Source organism: Staurois parvus, unplaced genomic scaffold (genome assembly GCF_062004578.1).
Source record: "Staurois parvus isolate SC_StPar_1 unplaced genomic scaffold, SC_StPar_1.0 ptg000031l, whole genome shotgun sequence".
In the NCBI taxonomy this organism is placed as follows: domain Eukaryota; kingdom Metazoa; phylum Chordata; class Amphibia; order Anura; family Ranidae; genus Staurois; species Staurois parvus.
Window position 1 is genome coordinate 13,648,719 of NW_028317827.1, and position 23,481 is coordinate 13,672,199.

Genomic DNA, 23,481 nt, shown 5'->3' on the forward strand with positions numbered 1-23,481 from the left:
TCCATCAATACAAAGCAGTCTATTAATGGAGATCAGGTTAATGAATCCTGTCCCTGATACTTTTTTTATTTGCACTAACATACAACTTTCAGTACAAGCTTTCGGGGTATGTCACCTTCTTCAAGGTCCAAGCAGTACTACAAGACCTTGAAGAAGAGGACATACCCCGAAAGCTTGTCCTGAAAATTGTATGTTAGTGCAAATAAAAAAAATAGCACGGACAGTACGCAATTGTTTCTGTCACAAGTGCACTAACAGGGCTACAATCACCTCAAGGTTAATGTATAAAAGGTCTGCCTCTTCCATTCCTAGATTTCATTTCATTGATGGAAGCTATAGTACAGCTTGTATGAACAGAGGAGGGAGGTGAAAAGGAGGGACATAACACTCTTGATGAGTGCCTATGACAGTTCCTGAGCTCGTATTAACCCCTGCATCACCAGAAGATTACAGCTAGCGGAGCAGGGGGGATCAAAGGATTCAGATTTCAACTAAAACATCAGGCAGCAGCACAAGGGACACTTTGCACCAGGGGCGGACTGACCATTTGGAAACTCGGGCACTGCCCGAGGGCCCAGGGTCAGTAGGGGGCCCCATGAGATGCCCCTGGTACCATTTTCATAGGCTTTTTTGAGTTTGGACAAGGACACAGGGGTCCCATGATCCCCTATTACCCGGGGGCCCCATGAGTTGTCAGTCCGCCCCTGCTTTGCACTGAATGTAAGTCATTAGCACTGTCCCTTGTGCTGATTTTTTTTTTTTAATAAACTTAGCCTTTAACTCAAATGTCATTTCAGAATCTTGCCTTACTGTGTTCTACATTATACTGATTTTTACTTTATCATAACTGTTAATAAACTGGCTGCTGCAATGCGAGGGTCCCTACGATTGTCATTACCTGAGAAATCTCAATGCTGTAGTAAGAAATAGAAAATTATCTGCATCCCTTTAGTTGTGATAAATTTTAGACATACAGGAATTATGTTTTCTGCACAGAAAGGGTGGACAGAATGCCTTCGATTTTCCATAATACAAGGAAGCAACATTTGACATTTAGCTATTTAGGAAAATTATAGCTGACTGCAGAGTGAAATGGAAAGATAATTTTTAATAATGTTAGTACAAAATGGCTTGTGCAGCATTTATATAAATTACATCATTTTTTTTTTACTTTTTTTTTTTTTTTTGCCAGACTGCAGTATTTTTTTTCAATCTTAGCAATGTTTTATATGTACCTGGTGTACACTGTCAGTGATCCTGGCTTCAATCCCACAGTTCCACAATACAATTTTGACACCTCAGCTGATAATGAAGAGACATGCACATTGATTTTTGGGATGCCAGGAGCCATTGAAGCTTGAGAGTGCAAAATCTAGTGCAGATGTGCATAACAACCAATCAGCTTTCATTTTTTTTTTTGTCAAAGCTTATTTTAACAAGCAGAAGTTAGAAGCTGATTGGCTACCATGTACATCTGCCGTAGATTTAGCATTCTCCAGTTTTAGTAAATCAACTCCATAGTGTCAGCATGACAGCATGACAGCCAGGCAACTAGCATTTTTAGAAGCAGAGGCCAGCAATGGAAGCCTAAACTGTATATTTCTGCCATATCAGGTGTACTTTCACAGAACAATGATTGCATTAGTAATTCATCTATGCTTTCCTTTTACTCAGTCAGTGCCCGGAAGGGTACAGATGTGTGAAAGTGGGAAGAAACCCAGATTATGGATATACAAGCTTTGACACTTTTGGCTGGGCATTTTTATCGCTGTTTAGACTGATGACGCAGGACTCCTGGGAGAACCTGTATATGAAGGTAGGTATATTTTCTATCCCTTTGACTATAAAAAACAATTGTTTTTTTTTCTTTGTGAAAAATGTAAGTAAATTGGTCATGCATTTTTCCCTGATATTATGACACCTTTCTTATTAATCATGTACATGTACAGGTAGGGGGCATGAAAATGCCTGCCTGCCACCCTGAATGTGCTGTCATTCACTGCAGCACAAGCTGATCAGCGGGTGTCGCTCAGTAATTTATGGCCGGGACTCGCTGATCTGCTGAGCGAATGACAGAAGAGAGCCCTGTGTTGGTAAACAATACAGAGTTCTCTATAAGTGCAGAAAGGTGGCTGTTTTTTCTCTCTGCAAAGCAAGGAGTAAAAACAGTCACATTGCTAAAAGCAGCACACTTTACATACTTTGCACATTGATAGGCACACAGTTAACCCTTTGATTGCCTCTAAATGTTAACTCCTCCAGTGTCATTCAGTGACAGTGTATATTATTATCACTGATTACTGTATTAGTGTCACTGGAGATGTCAGTGGCAATAGGTCAGCTCCCACAAAGTGTCAGTTAGTGTCAGATTGCTAGAGTGTCAGATTGCACAATCCCGCTAAAAGTCGCTGATCACTGTTCTTACTAGTATTAAAAAATAAATCAATAAAATTCCAGTATATAGACCATCATTTGTAGACGCTATAACATTCATGCAAACCAATTATTATACACTTATTGTGGTTTTCTTCTTTTTTTTCCCAAAGACATGTAGCAGAATACATTGTGGCCTAAATTTATGAAGAAATATGATTTTTTGATTTTTTTATTGGATATATTTTATAGGAGATACTGAAAAATATATTTTTTGTTTTCAGTCTTTTCGTTTATATAATAAAAAAATAAAAAAACCTAGTAGTGATCAAATACCACCGAACGAAAGCTCAATTTGTGTGAAAAAAAATGGCCTGGTTAAGAAGGGAGTAAAATCTTCCAGAACTTAAGTGGTTAAAGTAATTTCAAAGGCAATTTTTAAGCTTTCATGAAAATAATACTTGGTGACTCTGTCATAAAGATCCTTGTTCAGGCACTTCCTATTACAGGGTTACAACATTCTGTCCCTTCGTCCCAGCTGGGCTTCAGCATTATCATCCTGTCTTTTGATGAAGACTACAAGTAGCGGTGTGAACACCAAATATTCAGACACAGTCCACTGTAAATATCATTAGGAAACTTGCCTTTGCCATGCAGCCATTTCCGGTTTGAGTGCATGTAGATATGAACTGGGTGTAAAGAAGTTGCAAGAGATTAGCAGCACTAAGATGCAACATAGAAGGATAAAAAAATATTGGTCGTTCACAAGGCTGTTTCTCCTTTCTTCTCTCCTCTCTTCTCTTCTCTTCTTTCCTCTCTTCCTCTCTTCTCTTCTCTTCCTCTCTTCTCTCTTCTCTTCTCTTCTCTCTTCATTCTTCTCTTCTCTTTCCTCTCCTCTCTTCTCTTCTCTCTTCTCTCTTCTCTCTTCTCTTCTCTTCTCTCTTCATTCTTCTCTTTCCTCTCCTCTCTTCTCTTCTCACTTCATTCTTCTCTTCTCTTTCCTCTCCTCTCTTCTCTTCTCTCTTTTCTCTTCTCCTCTCCTCTCCATCCAGACTGAAAACATTTTGTTGTACCTTTTTTGCTTTTTTTAAATGTGGAAATAAATCATCTTGCTTTTCCCACAGACCCTTCGAGCTTCTGGTAAGACCTACATGATCTTTTTTGTGCTGGTGATCTTTTTGGGGTCTTTTTATCTGGTCAATCTGATCCTAGCTGTGGTAGCCATGGCTTATGAGGAACAAAATCAGGCAACATTGGAAGAAGCAGAACAGAAAGCTGCAGAGTTTCAGAAGATGATGGAACAGCTGAAAAAGCAACAAGAAGAAGCTCAGGTAAGATCAGTCTTTCTCTCCCAGTCTCTTCTTGTCTATACACTCACTGGCCACTTTGGTGTCCGTTTATGACACAGAGAATAGCTGCGATTCAACGGATCTCAGCTATTCTCTGGTCATTCACAGTTTATGACACTCAGGAGATCATGTCAGCCCTTCTCTGGAGATCTGTGTTCTCCCTCCAGATTCTCCAGCCCAGAGCTGGAGAATCAGAGGGACCGAAAACTAAGCAGAGATAATTTACCTCTGCTTAGTAAACTGATCTTTTACTGTAATCTCGCGAGATTATAGTAAAATCAGCCGTTTTCCAGAGTTTGGAGACCGTTCTCCCTTCGTTCGGAGAACTGCTTCATAAACTGCATTCACAGGAGAACTGTGTTCTCCGAGAATGCCGGAGAACTGAGCAGCGATCTATTACCGCTGGTTCATAAACGGACACCTTTATTAGGTACACCTGTTCAATTGCTTGGTAACATAAATTGCTAATCAGCCAATCACATGGCAGCAACTTACTGTTACTAAACCCACAACAGTAAAGCATGCTTGTTATACTTACTGTGGAACCTAAGGGGTTAATCCTCTGCATTGTGTAAAAAGGCTGTTTGATCCTTTCTTCTCTGGCCCTCCGCTTGTTGAAATGACCACCTGATACAGACTGAATCTGTAGTCACATGCAGATGCTCAGTTTGGTGTGTATTGCTAGAGAGGTGTTTTTTTTTCTTGGGAGAGTGCATGTGATCAGCAAAGGGCCAATCAGTGCTGTCCAGACAGAGGTCATGGGTTCTGCATCCTCCAAGAGCAGAAAGAAAACTCCCCCTACAAGTTTTAATCAGTGCTCTGCTGGAGTCACAAGACTGCTCTAACTGCTGATGAGAAAAGGTATTTAGCAGTTTATATTTACTAAAATAATTGCATTTCCATGTTGTGTGTCCTGTGGGAGACCAGATATAGTATATGCAGGGTGCTGGGTTTGGTAACACTTTAATGCATTTAGGCATCTGGTTGGGTGGTGCCAAGAGGAAGGGTAAGAGCATAGGAGGGTCCAGCACCAAAGAATAATGTTTACAGTTTAAGCTTAAATTTATTTTATTGTCCGTTGCCTGACTGTCTATACCTCAATACATGTGGCTAATCTGAATGCTTAGGGGGGTGCAGGGGCAGTTAGAAGAATCTACAAGATTTTTTTTATTGATCTAATTTACTAAATTAGGCTTCATTACCCTAAGGCAGGATTTTTTTTATTGAGGACCTAGTTAATGTACCCCATTTTATGAAATGTATGCTTTTCTGATTCCATTGAAGGACACTACTTTCAGCTGCTTCATAAGCTCAAATTGCTCATCTCACGAACAATTATTTATATATATATATATATATATATATATATATATATATCACACACTATATTGCCAAAAACAGCTATAACAGCTTCAACTCTTGTGGGAAGGCTGTGCACAAGGTTTAGGAGTGTGTCTATGGGAATGTTTGACCATTCTTCCAGAAGTGCATTTGTGAGGTCAGGCACTGATGTCGGATGAGAAGGCCTGGCTCGCAATCTCCGCTCTGATTCATCCCAAAGGTGTTCTGTGGGGTTGAGGTCAGGACTCTGTGCAGACCAGTCAAGTTCATCCACCCCAAACTTGCTCATAGATGTCTTTATGGACCTTGCTTTGTGCACTAGTGTGCAGTCATGTTGGAACAGGAAGGGGTCATCCCCAAGCTGTTCCCACAAAGTTAGGAGTATGAAATTGTCCAAAATGTCTTGGTATGCTGATGTCTTAAGAGTTCACTTTATTGAAACTAAGGGGCCAAGCCCAACCCTGAAAAACATTTTTTTTCCAAGATTGCAAGACAGAAAAGCTTAATTTGTCACTCCAGAGAACATGTTTCCACTGCTCTAGAGTCCAGTGGCAGCGTGCTTTACACCACTGCATCCGACGCTTTGCATTGCACTTGGTGATGTAAGGTTTGGATGCAGCTACTCGGCCATGGAAACCCATTTCATGAAGCTCTCTACGCACTGTTGTTGTGCTAATCTGAAGGCCACATGAAGTTTGGAAGTTTTTAGCTATTGACTCAGCAGACAGTTGGTGACTTCTGCACACTGCGCTTAAGCATGCTCTGACCCCGCTCTGTCATTTTTCGTGGCCTACCACTTCATGGCTGAGTTGCTGTTGTACCCAATTGCTTCCACTTTGTTATAATACCATAAATAGTTGACCTTGGAATATTTAGTAGCAAGGAAATGTCACAGATGGACTTTATTGCACAGGTGGAAACCTATCACGGTACCATGCTTGAATTCACTGAGCTCCTGAGAGCGACCCATTCTTTCACAAATGTTTGTAGAAGCAGTCTGCGTGCTTAGGTGTTTAATTTTATACACCTGTGGCCATGGAGGTGATTGGAACACCCGAATCCATTGATTTGGAGGGGTGTCTGAATACTTTTGGCAATATAGTGTGTATATACACATACAGTCATGACCATGGATAAGGGGGTACTGCCAGTCCTCATGTATGGGGCCCAGGCAGCTTGAGGAATGCGATGTGGGCACAGAGGCAGGAAAGGCAATTACTGGAACCGATCCTCTGTATGGCTCTCTCTGCAGAAGCTGAAAGCTGACATCTTCTCCTTCCCTACCGCTGACTTTCAGCTGCTGCAGAGAGAGAGCCACACAGGGGATCAGTTACAGTAATTGCTTCCCCCCCTCCGTGCCCACAATGGATTCCCCCATCTGCCTGGGCCCCCTTCCCCCCCCCCCGCACCCATCAACCTCCCTGTGCACCATATGTTTCCCCTTGCTACCCAGGCACCCCTGTGTGCCCTCACCCCCCAGTGCTGCTGGCTTCACTCCTCTCCTTCACACTGGCAGCTGCTAGCACATAGTAGGATCCTTTAGGATGGAGAGTGGGGGAAGGGACCAGTAAATATATCACATTTACCAGCCCCTTTCTTTCCTGAATGAACACATTGAGTGATCAGTACTGATCACTCACTGTGTTTATTCATAACTGAAGCACAGTAAACTGTGTCTTTTTTGGGAGAGGGGAGTCCTGTCAGGTTGCCTGTATGGGACCCCATGGATTCTAACAGCAGCCCTGCATACTGGTAATATTTATGTTGGCTAAAGATAGACAAATCTTAACCTTGATGTCTGCCTGTCCTCATGATAAACAGCCAGAACTTGATGTCAACTGGTGTAACATGTCTTGTAATTGAATATAAACAGTATTTGCTACGAAGAATTGTGGTCTGTTTCTGTAAAAAAAATGAGGTACATGTATATTTTTCAGTGCAGAGTTGAGCACCCCTGTAGTTTTGATAGTTTTGACATCAGTTCTGCTAGTTGGAGGATACGGAAGCTTCAAATAGAAAGCCATTTTTAGTTAAGATGACCGTTCAGCAATTTATAGGTAGCTTTTCAGAACAATGACATGTATAATTTATCAACACAAAGTATTAAAAGGGTAAGATTTATTAAATCACAAGATAAATACACACAGCTGGAAAAAACCTACTGTAAGTATAAATACATTACCATGAAATAGCGGCATGTAACTGTATCCTCAGGCAATAAAATCATTACAGGTTGAGCATAGTACGACTGTGAAACACTATAAAGTACATTACGAATTAATATTTAATTATAGAGCAGAACAGAACATGCTACTGCATATTTATCTGTTGGTTTATATCAAGAGTGATTAAAATACACCTGTGACAATACTTTACCAAAAGTATTTAAACGAGGTTCCACACAGGATTTTGCAGATAACACATCCAATAGAAAATTATATTTCAGGTGAAGGTAAATGCTATGCTGAACTCCATCTAGATATACAAGACACATATTAATGCAGCTCTGTGTCCATTCCTTCATGATTAACCACTCGCCTACCGGGCACTTTTACCCCCGTCCTGCCCAGGCCAATTTTCAGTTTTCAGCGCTGCCAAAATTTCAATGACAATTGCGCAGTCATGCAACACTGTACCCATATGAAATTTGTATCTTTTTTTCATATAAATAGAGCTTTCTTTTGGGGGTATTTAATCACCACTGGCTGTTTTATTTTTTTGCACTATAAACAAAACAATTTTGAAAAAAAGGATGTATTTGTTTCTATTATAAAATTTTGCAAACAGGTAATTTTTCTCCTTCACTGATGTGCGCTGATGAGGCTGTACTGATAGTCAGCACTGATGGGCACTGGCACTGATGAGGCAGTACTGATGGGTACTGATAGGCTGCACTGATGAGGTAGCACTAGTGGGCATTGATGAGGAGGCACTGATGATGCTGCACATATATGTGGCACTGATGGGTACTTATAGGCGGCAATGATGGGCACTGATAGGCGGCACTGAAGGGCACTAATAGGTAGCACTGAAGGGCACTGACTGGCAGCACTGACTGATGGCACTGATAGGTGGCACTGACTATCGGCATTAACTGGACAGACTGGCAGCACTGTTGGGCACTGATGGGCAGCACTGTTGGGCACTAATGTGCAGCACTGCTGGGCACTGATGGGCAGCACTGTATGTAAGCCATAAGTACATATGGCAACTTTGACCTTGTATCTGCCATTTCATGTACAGCAGAGCTCAGACTTGGAATCAGAGAAGCAGCTCATGGATTCAATTAGTTGTGCTAGGAGGATAGAGTTGGATGATCTTATCATCTTGTTGATTCTCATTCACTGTCACAGATTAGGGGAGGGACAAGACCTGTAAGTGTCAGTTAACTGTAGCAGATATCAGGTATCTTGCCCTGCCAGATATGCTGTGCTGCGTGCAAGAGCTGAATAAATATCAGAACTGGATGGAAAGGAACGCAAATCCTTTGGCAAGCAGTTTGCAAGTAGATGTTCTTGCAAAAGCATTTATTTATAGAATGAAAACATAGATTAAAGGACATGTTGTAACTGTAAACATAATTTGTAGTTATATTCTAAAGCACCTATCACCAGATTATGATATTTAAAAAAAACCTTCCCATAAGAATATATGGCAATTTACATATTTTATGTCTGTTATTTCTCAGTTAAAGCCTCCCTTGTGCAAACACCTAAAAGCCCTGAGACCACTGCTGGGTGCCGCCATCTTGGATGTGACTACAGAAAAATAAATTCAATGTGGAACTTTAGTCAGAAAATTAAAGTGTTACTAAACCCACAACAGTAAAATCAGACTGTATATATGCAGTAAAGCATGCTTGTTATACTCACTGTGGAACCGAAGGGGTTAATCCTCTGCGATGTGTAAAAAGGCTGTTTGATCCTTTCCGTCTTGTTGAAATGACCATCTGACACAGACTGAACCCATGGTCACATGCACATGCTCAGTTTGGTTTGTATTGCTAGAAAGGTTTTTTTTTTTTTTCTTGGGAGGGTGCATGTGATCAGCACAGGGCCAATCAGCACTGTCCAGACAGAGGTCAGGGATTTCACATCCTCCTACAGCAGAAAGAAAACTCCTCCTACATGCTTTAACCAGTGCTCTGCGGAAGTCATAAAACTACTCTAACTGATGAGAAAAGGTATTTAGCAGTTTTTTATTAAAATAATTGCATTTCCATGTTGTGTGTACTGTGGGAGACCAGCTATAGTGAATGCAGGGTCCTGGGTTTAGCAACACTTTAAGTCCTGTTAGATCACTCCAGGCTGGCCCCTTTTGCAGGTATAGCTGCATAACACATTGAAAATAAGATCCTATGCTGTTTAAAATCAAGTAATACACTGTCTTACCCTGCTCTGTACATGCTCATTGCCCTCTATTTTTTATCACTGTGTCTAAAATCAGAACCACTAGAGGCCGATCTGCTGACAGAGTAAAGATTTACTGCTGCTCAGGGGCTTTGGGCTTCAGCACAAACTAATTTTAGTTGCATAGCTATTATTGTTGAATGTATGTTCCTAGATAAAGAACATTATTTTTTATCAAGTTGTTATGGGTCAAGTTCCGCTTTAAGGGGTAATGGGATTTAATTGCATGTTCAAACAGTTCAAATACAGAAAGTTTGATAAAACGCTCACTGACTCTGGTAAAGCAGTTCTCAAACAAATAGACAATTGATACCCAGAAACTCAAACTATGCAAGTAATGAGCGCCAAACCAAAAGATGAAATAGTCCAAGATGCCTTTTAAGTATTTTATTTCAATCAAGCAAAAGCATTTAACACGTTTCAGGGCAACAAAGCTCTCCTTCCATCCAGGCTTAAAATGGGATAAGAATTTGAATGGGCTCAGAAACAAACTGTGACCAAATGGATCTATTCCTTTGACAGTGAGTACATAATTACAAATACAGTCCTAAATGAGAGTTTATACCAAATCATATATGGACCCATTGGGTTATAGCGTCTTCTGTATACATTCATGTCCTTATCTCATTCTAAACCCTGATAAAGGGGTTTTGTTGCCCCCGAATCATGTTGGCTGGTTTAGTTTTATCAAAGTATGAATATTTAAAGGCATCTTGGACTCTTTTACCTTTTGGTTTGGAACTTGCTTTTCCATATATCTTGGATGTGACATTAGCAGTCTGTGTAGACTCAGAGCTGTCAGTCAGTTGTCACTCTGTAGTAATCTCTTCATTCAGCTAAATAAAAGGTTATGTAGAATGGAAGTAATGGGAGGGGTGAAGGACCTTGGCCAGCACAGAAAGTAATTAGAGGAGGGGCTATGATATGCAATGAATCATGTGGCTGTGCTAGGGAGCTGACTAGTGAAATTTTCTAGCAAATTCAAAAGTAAGTGAATAAAAACCCACTGCAAATACGCATGTAAAATATGTTTTACTCCCATACTACCAATATTACTACTATACCATACTATTACACCTTGTACACCACTGCAGGCTGTAGCGGCGGCAGCTGAGACAATGGGAGAGTCCCAGGTCCTAAGTGAAGAATGTGAACTGGACGATTCTTCAGAGACCTCTTCTACAATATCAAAGCTAAGTTCTAAGAGTGCCAAAGATAGGAAGAACTGGAAGACCCAAAGAGAAAATGTAGAGCAGTGTGCTGAGGATAAGGAGAAAAGAGATGAAGAGAAATATTATATATCTGCATCTGAAGACAGTGCAAAGAGGAAAGACTATCACTGTAACAGGGAAGGCCATCAGTTAGAGTATTATAGGAAGGCATCGTCCCCGAGAGAGGTAAGATATTATATTACAGTAAGTGACAGATTTGCTTTGTATTAGTCTGCTGGAGGCCATCATATGTCAGTAATGGAAGCAGCTGCACTAAGGACCTGGGCCTGTGGGATTTTGTTAACTGTGATAATTAAACAATTGTACACAGGCAGGTGCCTAACATTGACTTAAAGTGGACTATCACCTAAAAGTGAAAGTACTGGTAATCTGCCTCTCTCCCTTCCTCTAACATATTTGGTTGACTTTTTTTGGGGGGGTGGTGTTGGGTAACCTTTTTTTGACAGGTACCTGCTGCCAAATTATGTAAATTTGGCCCGCCAGCATAATTTACGTGAAGAACCTCATCCACTTAACCTCTTCCTTCTCCTAATGGAACTGCCAACTAGAACAAATATCAATGCAAAACATCTGTTTTTCTCATGGTGCAGAAGTTGGGGCAGATCTAAGGTCTATGGCACTGGTAGACCAGTTTTATGATGCTTGTAAATGGATACTTCTTGTGAAATAGGTTACTGACACTTGGGTTAGTACCCCTGTCAAGTTTCTTCTGCTGTCTGTGTTCGAACTGGAAAGAATCAACCTCCCAAGGTGTGACTTCTGTCACCGGGTCTGAAAGTAAAAGAAAATCTCACTTTGGAGAGGTTTCCTCTCATTTCCTGTTGTGTCTCTAAGACAGGAATGGAAAAGAAATCTCCTAAGTAGGACACAGATGGCATAAAATGATAGGTTGGGGATATTTCCCTTCACTTTGAATATGAGTTAAATCCCCTATTAGACATTTGCCACCAGAACAGGCGCTCCTTTGGAAAATGTACCCTCTATTCCCCTTTTAGTGACAACCAAAGCATTTTGGATTTTCCCTCAATTTCAGTTCTGGTAACAGTGATCACCAGATACAATAAAGGATGAATCTCCCCAGCAGGGGATAAAAAAACCTGATAAGAGTTCAAACCCTTCAATATGCTATGCAAAGCAAAATAAAATCAAGTTTTGCCTCTAGAGACACTTTAAGGGGTTTATTTACAATATATTAAGCAGCAAATCTGACATTCAACCAAACATTCTCTGCAAGTGAATCATCCAGGTCTATGTGTTTTAAATGACAGTGATTGATTCACCACCAGTGAATGTTTGGTAAAAGTCACATTCACTGCTTATAAATGGTCCATGTTTATGCATTACTTTGTTGTATGACACTGTTTACCACCATATTTGAGATTACAATCATGCATTTCTTTCTTATCACTTCTAAACCTAATTCTGTTGTTTTTGGTTTTACAGTCACAGTTAAGTGTTCGTGGCCCCCTGTTTACCCCTAGACGTAATAGCAGAGTTAGCATTTTCAGTTTCAGAGATCCCGCTAGGGATGTGGGGTCAGAGAATGATTTTGCTGATGATGAACACAGCACATTTGAAGATAATGAAAAGGATTCTGTATCTCTGCCGGGTAGACACGGAGACCGGCGTAACAGCAACACGAGCTTGACGAGTCGATCGCCTAGGATTCTGCCTTTACTTTCTATGAATGGTAAAATGCACAGTACAGTGGACTGCAATGGAGTGGTCTCCTTGGTTAGCGGGTCTGGTGCCCCTGCGGGACTCTATCCTGAGGTAATGCTATGGGAGTTTTTTTCCTTCTAAAGAGAATTGGTATCTTTTGGGTAAATGGATGATTAGAGGATATGTACATTCAAGTGCAACATTGTACTGTATTGAAGCTTACCAGTCCTTAGATGTGGTGGCTGTAATTTTTTTCAGGCTAATACCATATTTAGATTTATAGAAATGCAGTGTCCTTGTCTTCCTCTTATATGAGCTAGACACATACGTCATCAGTAACAGACATGTGGGTGATCTGTAACTTGTCATCCTCTGCACTGCTCTCTGGAGTAGTCTGGATAGAGATGGAGGCAGAGCTATGGGATGGGATATGTAGTTCCGTTGTAAAAATGTTAACTATTGCATCTTTTTAGCCTATGATAACAAAAAAGTCTAACTGTAATAGTTAAAGAACAGAAATAAGTAGAAACCTGCAATAAAAAGTTATAATGTGAAAACGTACAGCGCAATATGCCTATCCAAATATGTATAATAAATAAATAAAAATAAAATATTGCAGCTAACATATACAGTGTTTCCACATACAAATACTAATATACAAAAAATGCAACGCAATATTATAAATAAATATTAAATATGCATAAATCTTGCTCTGTGACAATAATTACATACCATATAAGTGCATATTCTGTGCTCAAAACGCATGGCTTTAAATACAACACAATAACGCACACTTCCTCATAATACCATACGTTATCTGAATTCTATCCACTGTGCGTTTATCTAATAATAGTGTCCCAATATAAATCTTGGTGAACCGTCCCTTTAAGACTCAGTGCTCCAAGTGCTAATGTGCAATTTCTTCTCTGTATATATTCATTCAGTGATATTGTGTGACCCCCAGTGTTAGAGCCACCTCCAACACACTTATGCACTCACCTTGCGGTTTGACCCGAACTGTCAAGTCAAACCACACCAGGGCCCTCTGTTTCCTCTTGTACCAAATTGTATTGTAACTGTAATGTCTACCTTCATTTTGTAAAGCGCTGCGCAAACTGTTGGCACTATATAAATCATGTATAATAATAATAAAGATGTCTCAGTAAAGAGGACCTGTTTACATTTCTTGTGATAGAAAAAAATAAACTGTAAAAATTAAAAAATAGAAAAATTCAAATCAAATAAATAAATCAAATCAAATTAATTCATAAAATGTTTTAAAATGGCCTGTCCCACACAATGGCAAATGTCCTGCATGTATTTGTAAATGGTGATCACACCAAACATGTGAGGTATTGTCACAAACGTCAGCGGGAGAGCAATAATTCTAATGCCAGACCTCCTGTATAACTCTAAAATGGTAACCTGTAAAGGCTTTTACAGCGTCACCTGTGGAGACTTTTAAGTACCATAGTCTGGTGCCATTCCACAAGTGTGCGCAGTTTCAAAGCATGACATATTCATTTACTCAGCATAACATCATCTTTTGTATTTTACCACAAATTGGGTATTATATTGTGCTTTTGTGCATTAAAGTTAATTAAAGTATTTTTTCTAAAAAAAAAATAGCTTTTGAAAGAACGCTGTGCAAATACCAAGTATTATAAAAAATTGCAAAACCCACCATTTTATTCTCTAGGACCTCTGCTTAAAACAGCAAAAGAAAAAAATTTTTTTTTTACATGTAGGGGAGTAATGTTAGAATTGGCCTGGACTGGGAGTGTTATACTTCAGTCATGTAGCTGTAATCTTTTTTGTTTTGCATCTGATACTCAGAAAAGAACTCCGCTCCAATAATGATAGTATCTACCAATGATATAACATAGCACACCTCTGGTGCAGGTTTGGTGACTGTGTTGAGTCTTTCCTGTTGAAAATCCCTTGTTTGTCTGACATATTGTTAAGTTAAGGATCACAGTCTCAGTAAGCACCTATCAAACTAATTTCTCGAAAGTTAGTTCTTCAGTGCATGAGGATGCTGATAGACAATCTACTGCCAGAGCTTTAGGGAGTAGAGGAGAACGTACTGGAGGAGCAGAGGATCAGGTAAATAAGCTTTTTCCTGAGCCCTAGACCTAAATGAGCATTTAACCCTAGTAGTGTCAGGGCAGCCCTACCACAAGGGAAGATTTTTCCTTTCCACAGAGATGGTCTTTAAAGTGGTAGTAAACTCATTTTTTTTTTATTTTACCTACAGGTAAGCTTATAATAAAACTTACCTGTAGGTAAAATTAATATCTCCAAAACATGCACCGTTTAGGAGATATTCTCTCTTTCCTAAAGCCGGCGCATGCGCTCTGAAGGAACGGCATACCTGTGCCTTTCCTTCAGAGCCGTGTGCTGTGGCCCGGGACTCCCGCGCACATGCACGGGAGTGATGTCATCATGGCCCAGGCCTGTCAGATGGCTGGAGATTGCGACACCAGAAGAAGGACTGGCTGAAGATGGAAGCCTCTGCAACGGTCACAGCGGGCTTCATTTTAAAGCAGAGTTCCACTTGGAAAAAAAAAAAGTGAGCAGCTACAAAAACTGTAGTTGCTGACTTTTAAAATACAGACACCTACCTGTCCCTTGGTCCAGCGATGTCCTCACCACCACTGGTTTTATCGACCATCTTCTCTCCCTGGCGCCGGCATCTTCAGTTTGGGCACCTGGCTGTGACAGCTTGCGGCTTCACAGCTGGGTGCCCACTGCGCATGCGCGAGAAGCGCTGTGTTGTGTGAATGGCCCCGTAGTCTTCTGGGACCTGCCACGTGTTCCAGAAGACTACAGGGAAAGAGGGGGGAAGGACAACTTCCGCTTCCGATCGCCTAGACGATCGCAGCAGAAGTGGGAGCGGATATTTGTCAAATTCGGGTACCCGCTCCCCAAAGGTGCCAATTCTTAATGGGGAGCAGTGGACAAAGGCTTAAAGCGGAACTTCCCCTTTTGGGTGGAGCTCCGCTTTAAGGTAAGTGTTACATATTGTGCTAGTATGTAATGCATACTAGCACTATATGCCTTTTACCTTGCAGGGGACTTTTTTTTTTCTTTTTCTTGTTGTTTACTACCTCTTTAAGGAAAAAAAACCCAAAGATAGAAAACAAATGTAGCCATCACATCCAAAGACTGGTAAGCTCCAAATGATAACATTTTTGTTTTTGGGTTTAGAAACACCTTGAAACCTACAAATAGATTTTATATCAAGTCTATATTTTTACATCAAGTTAACTAATTAGTGTAGAAAGATACCAAGTCTCACGAAATCTGTTCTTCAAGGAAATGCTTACTGTTATTTACTGCTATCAAACACAATGTTTTGACATATATAATGTATACACAGCATGATCTGACAATAGAATGGAATGTACTTGTTTCTCCTTCTAAAATGTCCTCATATAATAGCTACATATCGTATCAATTTTTTTTTTTTTTTTTTTGCAAGCCACTCGGTTTTCCTAATGTTTGGGAAAAATCATACAGTGAACATTATAAATTTACAGGTGACACGGACGTCAAACCACCCATAAGTGACTTATTTTAAGGTTGTGTGCGTGGGCGTGTTGTCATTTCAGCAGAACCACTGGGGAATGTACAGTTCAGGGAGCGAAGTGACATTCAGAGGTGCTTTTACAATCCCCTTCACCAAATTACCCTCCCACTTAATCGTAGTGCAATTATGAGTGATGTACCGGTAATTGTGGCAGGTTTACAATAGAGAAGATCTTTCAAGATTAGAGTTCCGGTGGATGTTCTATGGCGATGTTGTGTGGGAGATCACCTCGTAAAAGCATGACTGATGTGAATATTTGAACAAGAACTGCAATAATATCCTGCAGGATTGGGTCTAACAAGGGGAGGGCAGCGGGGGCATCTGCCAGAGGTGCACAGAGGACAGGAAACACAATATTTGACCAAAATGCCGATGACTTGGGCAGTCAGACATTAGGTAGGCAAGGATGGGGCTGTGGCAATAAACGCAGAATAAACATATCTAACATTTGTTACAAGCAGGACCCATGGTGCTCTAGGTCCATGTTGTATGTCCTGATGCTGCAGTGCTCTGGATTGCACAGTCTTCTGTTTATGAGCTCTGTGGGGTCAGCTTGTTGCAGCTAATTGGAAGGTTTATGGACTATATTTTAAGACTAAGATCTTCTTTTAAGTGGTTTAAACCCCCCCCCCCCCAAAAAAAAAGTATATGTTGCAGCTTACCAATCCTAAAATATGGCCTGTATTTTCACCTGGTGATCCAGCCAGTAGCACACTTTCGGTCTTAGGGTGTCTCCACTCTGGAGGAAGGAGCAGCAGAAACACCCTCGGACAGCAGCATTGTCAGTCTGGGAAGAGGGTAGTGTTAAGCTGGCCATACATGTGTAGATTTTCAGACGAGAATATTCGTAAGAAAAGTCGTACGAATATTCTTTGAACATACGATGAATGGACGAATGTTGGTCAAAAATTGTCTATTGCTTTTAACATTTGATTTTAAAATGAATCTAATTTTTAAACGATAACCACATACGCTGACTGAAAATTCATTTGATCGAAAAAAGTTTTTTCTCCTGCCCCTTCCAATTTTCCCGTCACTGCGGAAAACAAACATTAGAAAATCAAATGAATATTCTTGAAACGAAAATTCTTGAACGAAAATCTATATATGTATGGCCAGCTTTAGACTAGCAGGTGTAGATGGACTTGACTCAAAAATTAAAGCAAAACTTCAGTTAACACTTTTTAAAGCTGAACTAAACTTACCATTTTAACTGTTCCCTAAAACTGGAAAATGGTACCCAGCTGCATATAGGCAGCAGACTGTAAAGCTAAAACAGTAAAAGATGATAAAACTTGGCTTCAGTTCAGTACTGTTTTTCAGTGTTTTCCCAAACAGTTATATTCAAGGCATGGCTAATACAAAAATACCACTTCAGGTCAGTCTACCCTTCGCTGTCACAAGTATCAGGTGCTAGTTCATTACTGGAAGATGCATGAAAGACAGGCAGATGACTATACCCCAATGAAACCACTTCTTTATTTAGACATATTCATAAAGATACAGCAATACAGTTGGAGGAATACAATTTCCAATGTGTTTCATGCTTAATAAAAGTATAATACAGTATATGCTATCATTAAAAGAGAAGTATGGGCTATACAAAAACCCTCCCCATTATACTCACCTAGGTGGATGCAGCATTGATCCGATGCTGCATCTATCCCACACCAGCTCTGCAGTGAGAACTGAGCAATTCTTATTTTGTGTATTATCAGTTCTTGTGATGGCTGTATTTGTTTCCTTTTTTTAGGCTTTTTTTACCTATTGATATGGCTAGAAAGTCTGTTATTTTTTAACCTTCTTTAACAGACCAAGCTGACGAGCAAAAGACAAACCATTTACTACTAACAGGGGTGCTTACAATGATAAGCTTTTATTTATTTATGTAAAACCTTTATCCCAAAAGGAAACTAAAAAATTTTATAATTCTACGAGTCTATCTAACGCTACCCTAAGCACCACATCTAAGGATTGGCAAGCTGTAATATATAAAAAAGTTGTTTTTGGGTTTAGATAGGCTTTAATGAATACAATCCTGTAATTTCCAGTTACCATATACAGTACTTTAGCAGATACTTTGTAAATATTAGAAATGTTAGATCTGGTTCACACTGGAACAAGCACTTTTTTTCTCGTCTCATTTTTGACAACCCATTCTTTTCTATGGGCTTCCAAATGCACTAGAACATGCAGAAAGTAGGGCAGGTACAAATTTAAAAAATTGCGCGACACCAAATCTCATGGTACTTTGCTACCTTGTGGTTTGCTGGCTGCTCATGTGCTGCATTTGCTAGATGCATTGGAGGTGCAATTAACAATTAATGGCACCCACGCACATCTAGCAAAGGGCAGCGTCTTCCATGCAGTGCAGGAAATGCTCACGGAAACACACCTTTCCCACACCACATTCTGTTGTGAATGGACCCTCAGAGCTGAGGAAGGGTTAAAGTAAGCCCAATGCTGTTGTTGAATGATCACATTTTGAATTGTTCGGTGGTGTTCTGAATATGTACATTTACTTGGATATGTTGACTATACAATTAAGATTGTTGGCGTACTACAACCTACTGCGTATTTGTATTGACAGTAAAATAACATGCTACAATCTAACTTCCAGGGCACCACCACAGAGACGGATGTAAACAGAAGAAGACCAAGTTCATACAAAATCTCCATGGACTTGCTGGAGGACCCATCTGCTAGACAAAGGGCTCTCAGTATTGCTACAATTTTGACAAATACAATGGAAGGTAAGACATTGCCATTAACCATTTACATGTTATATACACAGATTAAACAGGTTGTAAACAATATACATTTTTTAATAACAGACGTAATACTTACCCGTTCTGTGCAAAATGGTATTGCACTGAGTGGCCCCAATCCTCCTGTTCTGGGGTCCTCTGGCAGTACTGTAGTCTTCTCCTCTTCTCAGTGCTCCAACATAGGAAGCCTATTTCTATGGTGGCACAAATGCAGGTTAGCTCCTGACTTGGGTTGTGTGAGTACATTGACACATACAGTGCAGCTCGGCCCTGATCCCCACTCCCTCCCTACAGGATTTGATTGACAGCAGCATGATCCTGGCTCCTGCTGCTGCTTCCATGTCTCGTGAGGAGAGAAGGAGAGGGCAATGTTGCTGCAGATGGGCACAGCGCTGGATTGAAATAGGACTCAGGTAATTATAAGGGGAGTTAATGGGTGATACAAGAGATGAGATATTTTTACATTAATGTAGGGAATACATTAAGGTAAAAAATATCCTGCATTTACAACTACTTTAAAGCTGAACTCCAGACAAAAAGCTAAATATGGAGATGCAATACATAAAAGGGAGCTGTGTTACCTATTTCTGTTCATCCATTTCAGTCATTTGTACAGCTGTGCTTATCTGGAAGCTTCCAGCCTTCCAGGCCTAAAATGATTCAGGGTGTTTGAAATGACAGATGGTGCCATCAAATGTGCATGGCCCTGCACAGGACACAGATCAAATTGCCCTGTGTGAAGAAGGCCTAACACATCCTTTGTGTAGGTTAGCAACACTTGGTGGTCAGAGGCCATAACACACTCCAAAGCCCCACATACAGAAGGACAGCATCTTCTCCTCAGCCACTGACATTGGTCTATTCTCACCATGTCCCAGCACTAGACTACAAAATCATTTCGATAAAAGTCACACAGAACGCTGACTTATCTCCTCCAGCTCTTCACAACAGAGTATACTCTATGTTAACCTTGTCCAGCTCAATGGTACAGAAGGAAGCCACTGCACTTATTTCTGCAAGGCCTTGGGAGCCAAAGGAGGGTTCTGCCCCACAGAAGGTCTCAATATGGAAACCCCAACCTCTCAGTGGAGTGCCAAGTGCCAGGCTACTCCACCTACAGAACCTCCATCGCTAGCCACTACCACTTTTTCTCCCAAGTTGGCTGCTCTTCTTTCTTACTGTACTTGTCTTCATAACCTCAAGAAACAAATGTCACAAACCCTCTTGGATTCATAATCACAAGAGTTAATCAAGGCAGACATTTCTATTTCCCAGTTCATCAGATACACTATGAATACACTTGCTAGTAAAACACTTGGTTTCACCCTCCGAGTAAGTGAGTCCAAGCAACTTCTTTAACAAGTGTATAAAGAAAAAAAACCTGCGCTACGCCCAACGTATAATGTGAACCAGTGTATAAATATATGTATATGTATAAGTGAAATGAATAAATAAAGTGAACTGCCGCTACTCTCTTCCTGAATACCAGAAAAAAAATCAACAAAAGTAAAAACAAAAATGAGTGCGCTGTACACTGATAATATCCTAACACAATAAATAAAAAATGACCATAAATTCAAACTCACTTGTGTACATATGTACAAAAATCAACATATAAAGTGCTATAAATCAATGTCCATGACACAAAAATACATAATGAGTCCCAAATCCAATGTGAAAGAAGGTAAAGTGCTGCGTGCTGAATATAATTTCCAACAAGGTGCTATGGTGTTCATAAGTGCTCTCCAGACTAAACAGATCAGCCTTTTACCAGACTAAATTGATCTCAAATCAAGAGATCAAATGAGCAGATAGTGTCTTGATTCCACACAGACAACTGTACTATCAATTCCAGACAGACACCCGTAGTATCAATTTCAAAGGAGATGGATAGACAGCTGCGGGCTCACCCAGACAGATTCCTCACATCAAACCACTCTCCATAGAATGTAGAGAAGTGTTAAAACAGAAGAGACTTCATAGTGCAACCCGATAAAAGTAAAGGTTTATTTAATAAAACATTGCACTTACATAGATAAGGTGCATGTAGGCAATATATAAATTCAAAACAGCCGCGGTATCATTCCGCTGGCCGGAACATGGTGACGTCACTGTTAGGATATTATCATTGTACAGCGCACTCATTTTTATTTTTAACTTCTTTAACAAGAACTGTGTTTAAATTGTAGAATACATGTTTAGGTGATATGACAACCTTGAATATAACATTGTCCTCTCTCAGTGCAACTTACGAGATTTGGCTGTGCTGTGCAACTGGCTGTGTGATTCCCATATGGCGCTGTCCATACCTGATTTCTAGAATTTGTACCTAAAGTCCATCTTTCTGGAAGTCCGTGTGTGATTGAGTCCCATTAAAGGGTTACGCCACCAATCTGATGGGTCACATAGTACAGAAGGGCCTTGCTGCATTACTCCTATGCCTGGACTGCACCAAGAGGCTGGTCCTTCCCTGTATACATCACCTCTCAAAGGAAAGTGACTCACACACAGGGGAAGACATGACTCATTTCAAAACCTCCTGCAGTACCAGCTAATAGTTCACAAAGCAGGACTAACAATAAACGACAATAGAAACCTGCCCACACACTGCCTTTTGTTAGTTATATGGGAACTCCTTTTGCTCACCTGTGTTTGTTATGTAGGAGAGGTATTGTCCTACAAGTCCAGCAAAGGCTGGGTGCTGTCACTCCCGAACAGAATACTTGACTTTTCAAAGTATCAATGCTTGGATGTTTCCAGGGGCGGACTGACCATTTGGAAACTCGGGCACTGCCCGAGGGCCCATGGTCAGTAGGGGGCCCCATGAGATGCCCCTGGTACCTTTTTCATAGGCATTTTTGAGTTTGGCCAAGGACACAGGGGCCCCATGATCCCCTATTGCCCGGGGGCCCCATGAGTTGTCAGTCCGCCCCTGGATGTATTTCGCTACCAGTTCAGTGAAGTAATGGGATACAAGCACCGACACAGTGTGCGCTCTCCAAACTTCCAGCAGTTCTGTGTCTGTCTTCATAACTGCAGGACAACCATTTCCAGATATTCCCAAGCAGAAATCTCTTCTAACAAAGAGCTTTTGACAACAACCAGCCCTGATAATGGAAGTTCAGCACCTTGGAAATGTGCTGGTCTATGGTCTATTTTTTTAAAGTACTATGTTGATAATGCTGATAAGCATTTCAATATATGTCCTTTATTGACTCCATGGCACAACTGTCGTGACACATAGCGGTTGATTTTCTGTAAGCAAATCGACTGTGCACTTTGCAAAAGCAAGAGCAGTTGCTCCGGGGATTAATAAATTAAAAGAAGCTCTGCTGATTTCCATCATCCAATCATGTGCAAACAAAAATGCTGTTTTTCTTATTATCCTAGCACATGATTGGGTATTCTTTGCAAAGTGAAGCTTTACCTCATTTACTAAGCTCTGGAGCAACTGCAACTGTACATTGCAAAGTGCACAGTCTATTTGCCTTTAGTAAATTAACCTTCTTTGGCAGTAATTTTGTTTGCACATGACTGGATGATGGAAATCAGCAGAGCTTCTTTTCATTTATTAAGTTCCGGAGCAACTTCACTTTGCAAGGGGCACAGTCTGTTGCCTTTAGTAAATCAACCCGTTTGTTACATAATCTTGAGCAACACAAAACATCTAAGCTATGGCCAATAGGTAAATGCATGCTCATTCTAATACCACAACCCATTCCTCCTGGTACCTCCCCAGTTGTTTAAAGTGGACTTAAAGTGCAACTACAGAACGTTGCCATTGTACAAGTTAACTTATGAAGCTAAAGGGTGTCTGACCAAGTTTGAGAAAACCTGGGGGAGTGGGTGAATCTGTCCATCACAGATGAGCACCTGCCAGGTTATCAAACAATAGCTTTTCCTACCTCTTCCCATCCAGGTTGAAAGCAGCCATCTTGACCGTCCTTACAGATTTCAAAAGAATTGGCAACAACCATCAAATGTTATAGGTGGGAAAAACACTTTTATTGTTAAAAAAACAAAAATACAGTTTCCATTTTAACAGCACAGAATGATAGTTCACTGTTACAAGGTTTGTTTCACTAGTTTGTAGACCTTTTTCGGTACAGTGTCATACTTGTTGATCTGTCTACTAGTCTGTACCAGATTATATGAACCTCATTCTGTGCCCTATAATACCTAGAGATAGGGCATATCCTGTATTATCTTCAAAAGCTTACAAACCTCTTCTTTTACACTGTTATAACAAGGTTATTAATCAGTATGTGCTTCAGCTGATTCATTTCTATGTGTATTTTCCTGGAAACGTCAATGTTCTGTGACATGTTATGTTACTAAGTTCATAAAATGCAGCAAAACTCACTTAAGAAGAAAATGTAACCACAGACATACAGTAAAAATCAGTATGTAAAACTGCATAGCTATTAAATGGAATTGCCATTGGTAATTTTGGCAGACTCATTCATTTTTTACATATCTGGTGATCCTGCTAGTCCACGTCCTTTGTCTGCAGGGTGACAATGCTATTTTTCCTGCTGTCAATTAATGGTAGTGTTGTCACCCTGTTTAGTAGAACCTTGATGTAAAATTAAAAAAAAAATGGCCATCAGTGTTGTTATCACTGAAAACTAATCAAAGCAGGGAATGTATCTGCTGAAAGCAGGAGAAGGAATTGTAGAGTTTGCTCTGCTTCACGTTTTATAGATGCAGGGTACACCCTTGGGTTTCTCTCCCTAACTCTAAATGGGTGAAGAC

The 23,481-nt window shown here is 40.4% G+C and overlaps 1 protein-coding gene across 3 annotated transcripts in view; it reads left to right on the forward strand.

The window, feature by feature from the left end:
- The window catches only part of LOC149470817 (sodium channel protein type 2 subunit alpha-like), a 136,886-nt gene that overhangs the window by 43,198 nt on the left and 70,207 nt on the right, over positions 1–23,481 (forward strand). For 2 of the 3 annotated variants that reach the window (XR_016307948.1, XM_089660183.1), the window contains exons 6-10: positions 1,675–1,816; positions 3,498–3,704; positions 10,567–10,869; positions 12,148–12,477; positions 18,579–18,711. Coding sequence is in view for 2 of the 3 variants with exons in the window: in XM_089660183.1 (XP_089516309.1) it covers positions 1,675–1,816; positions 3,498–3,704; positions 10,567–10,869; positions 12,148–12,477; positions 18,579–18,711 (1,115 nt within the window). In the remaining variant the exon portion in view is untranslated. The remainder of the gene's footprint in view (positions 1–1,674; positions 1,817–3,497; positions 3,705–10,566; positions 10,870–12,147; positions 12,478–18,578; positions 18,712–23,481) is intronic. The other variant, XM_089660190.1, reaches the window with a different exon arrangement.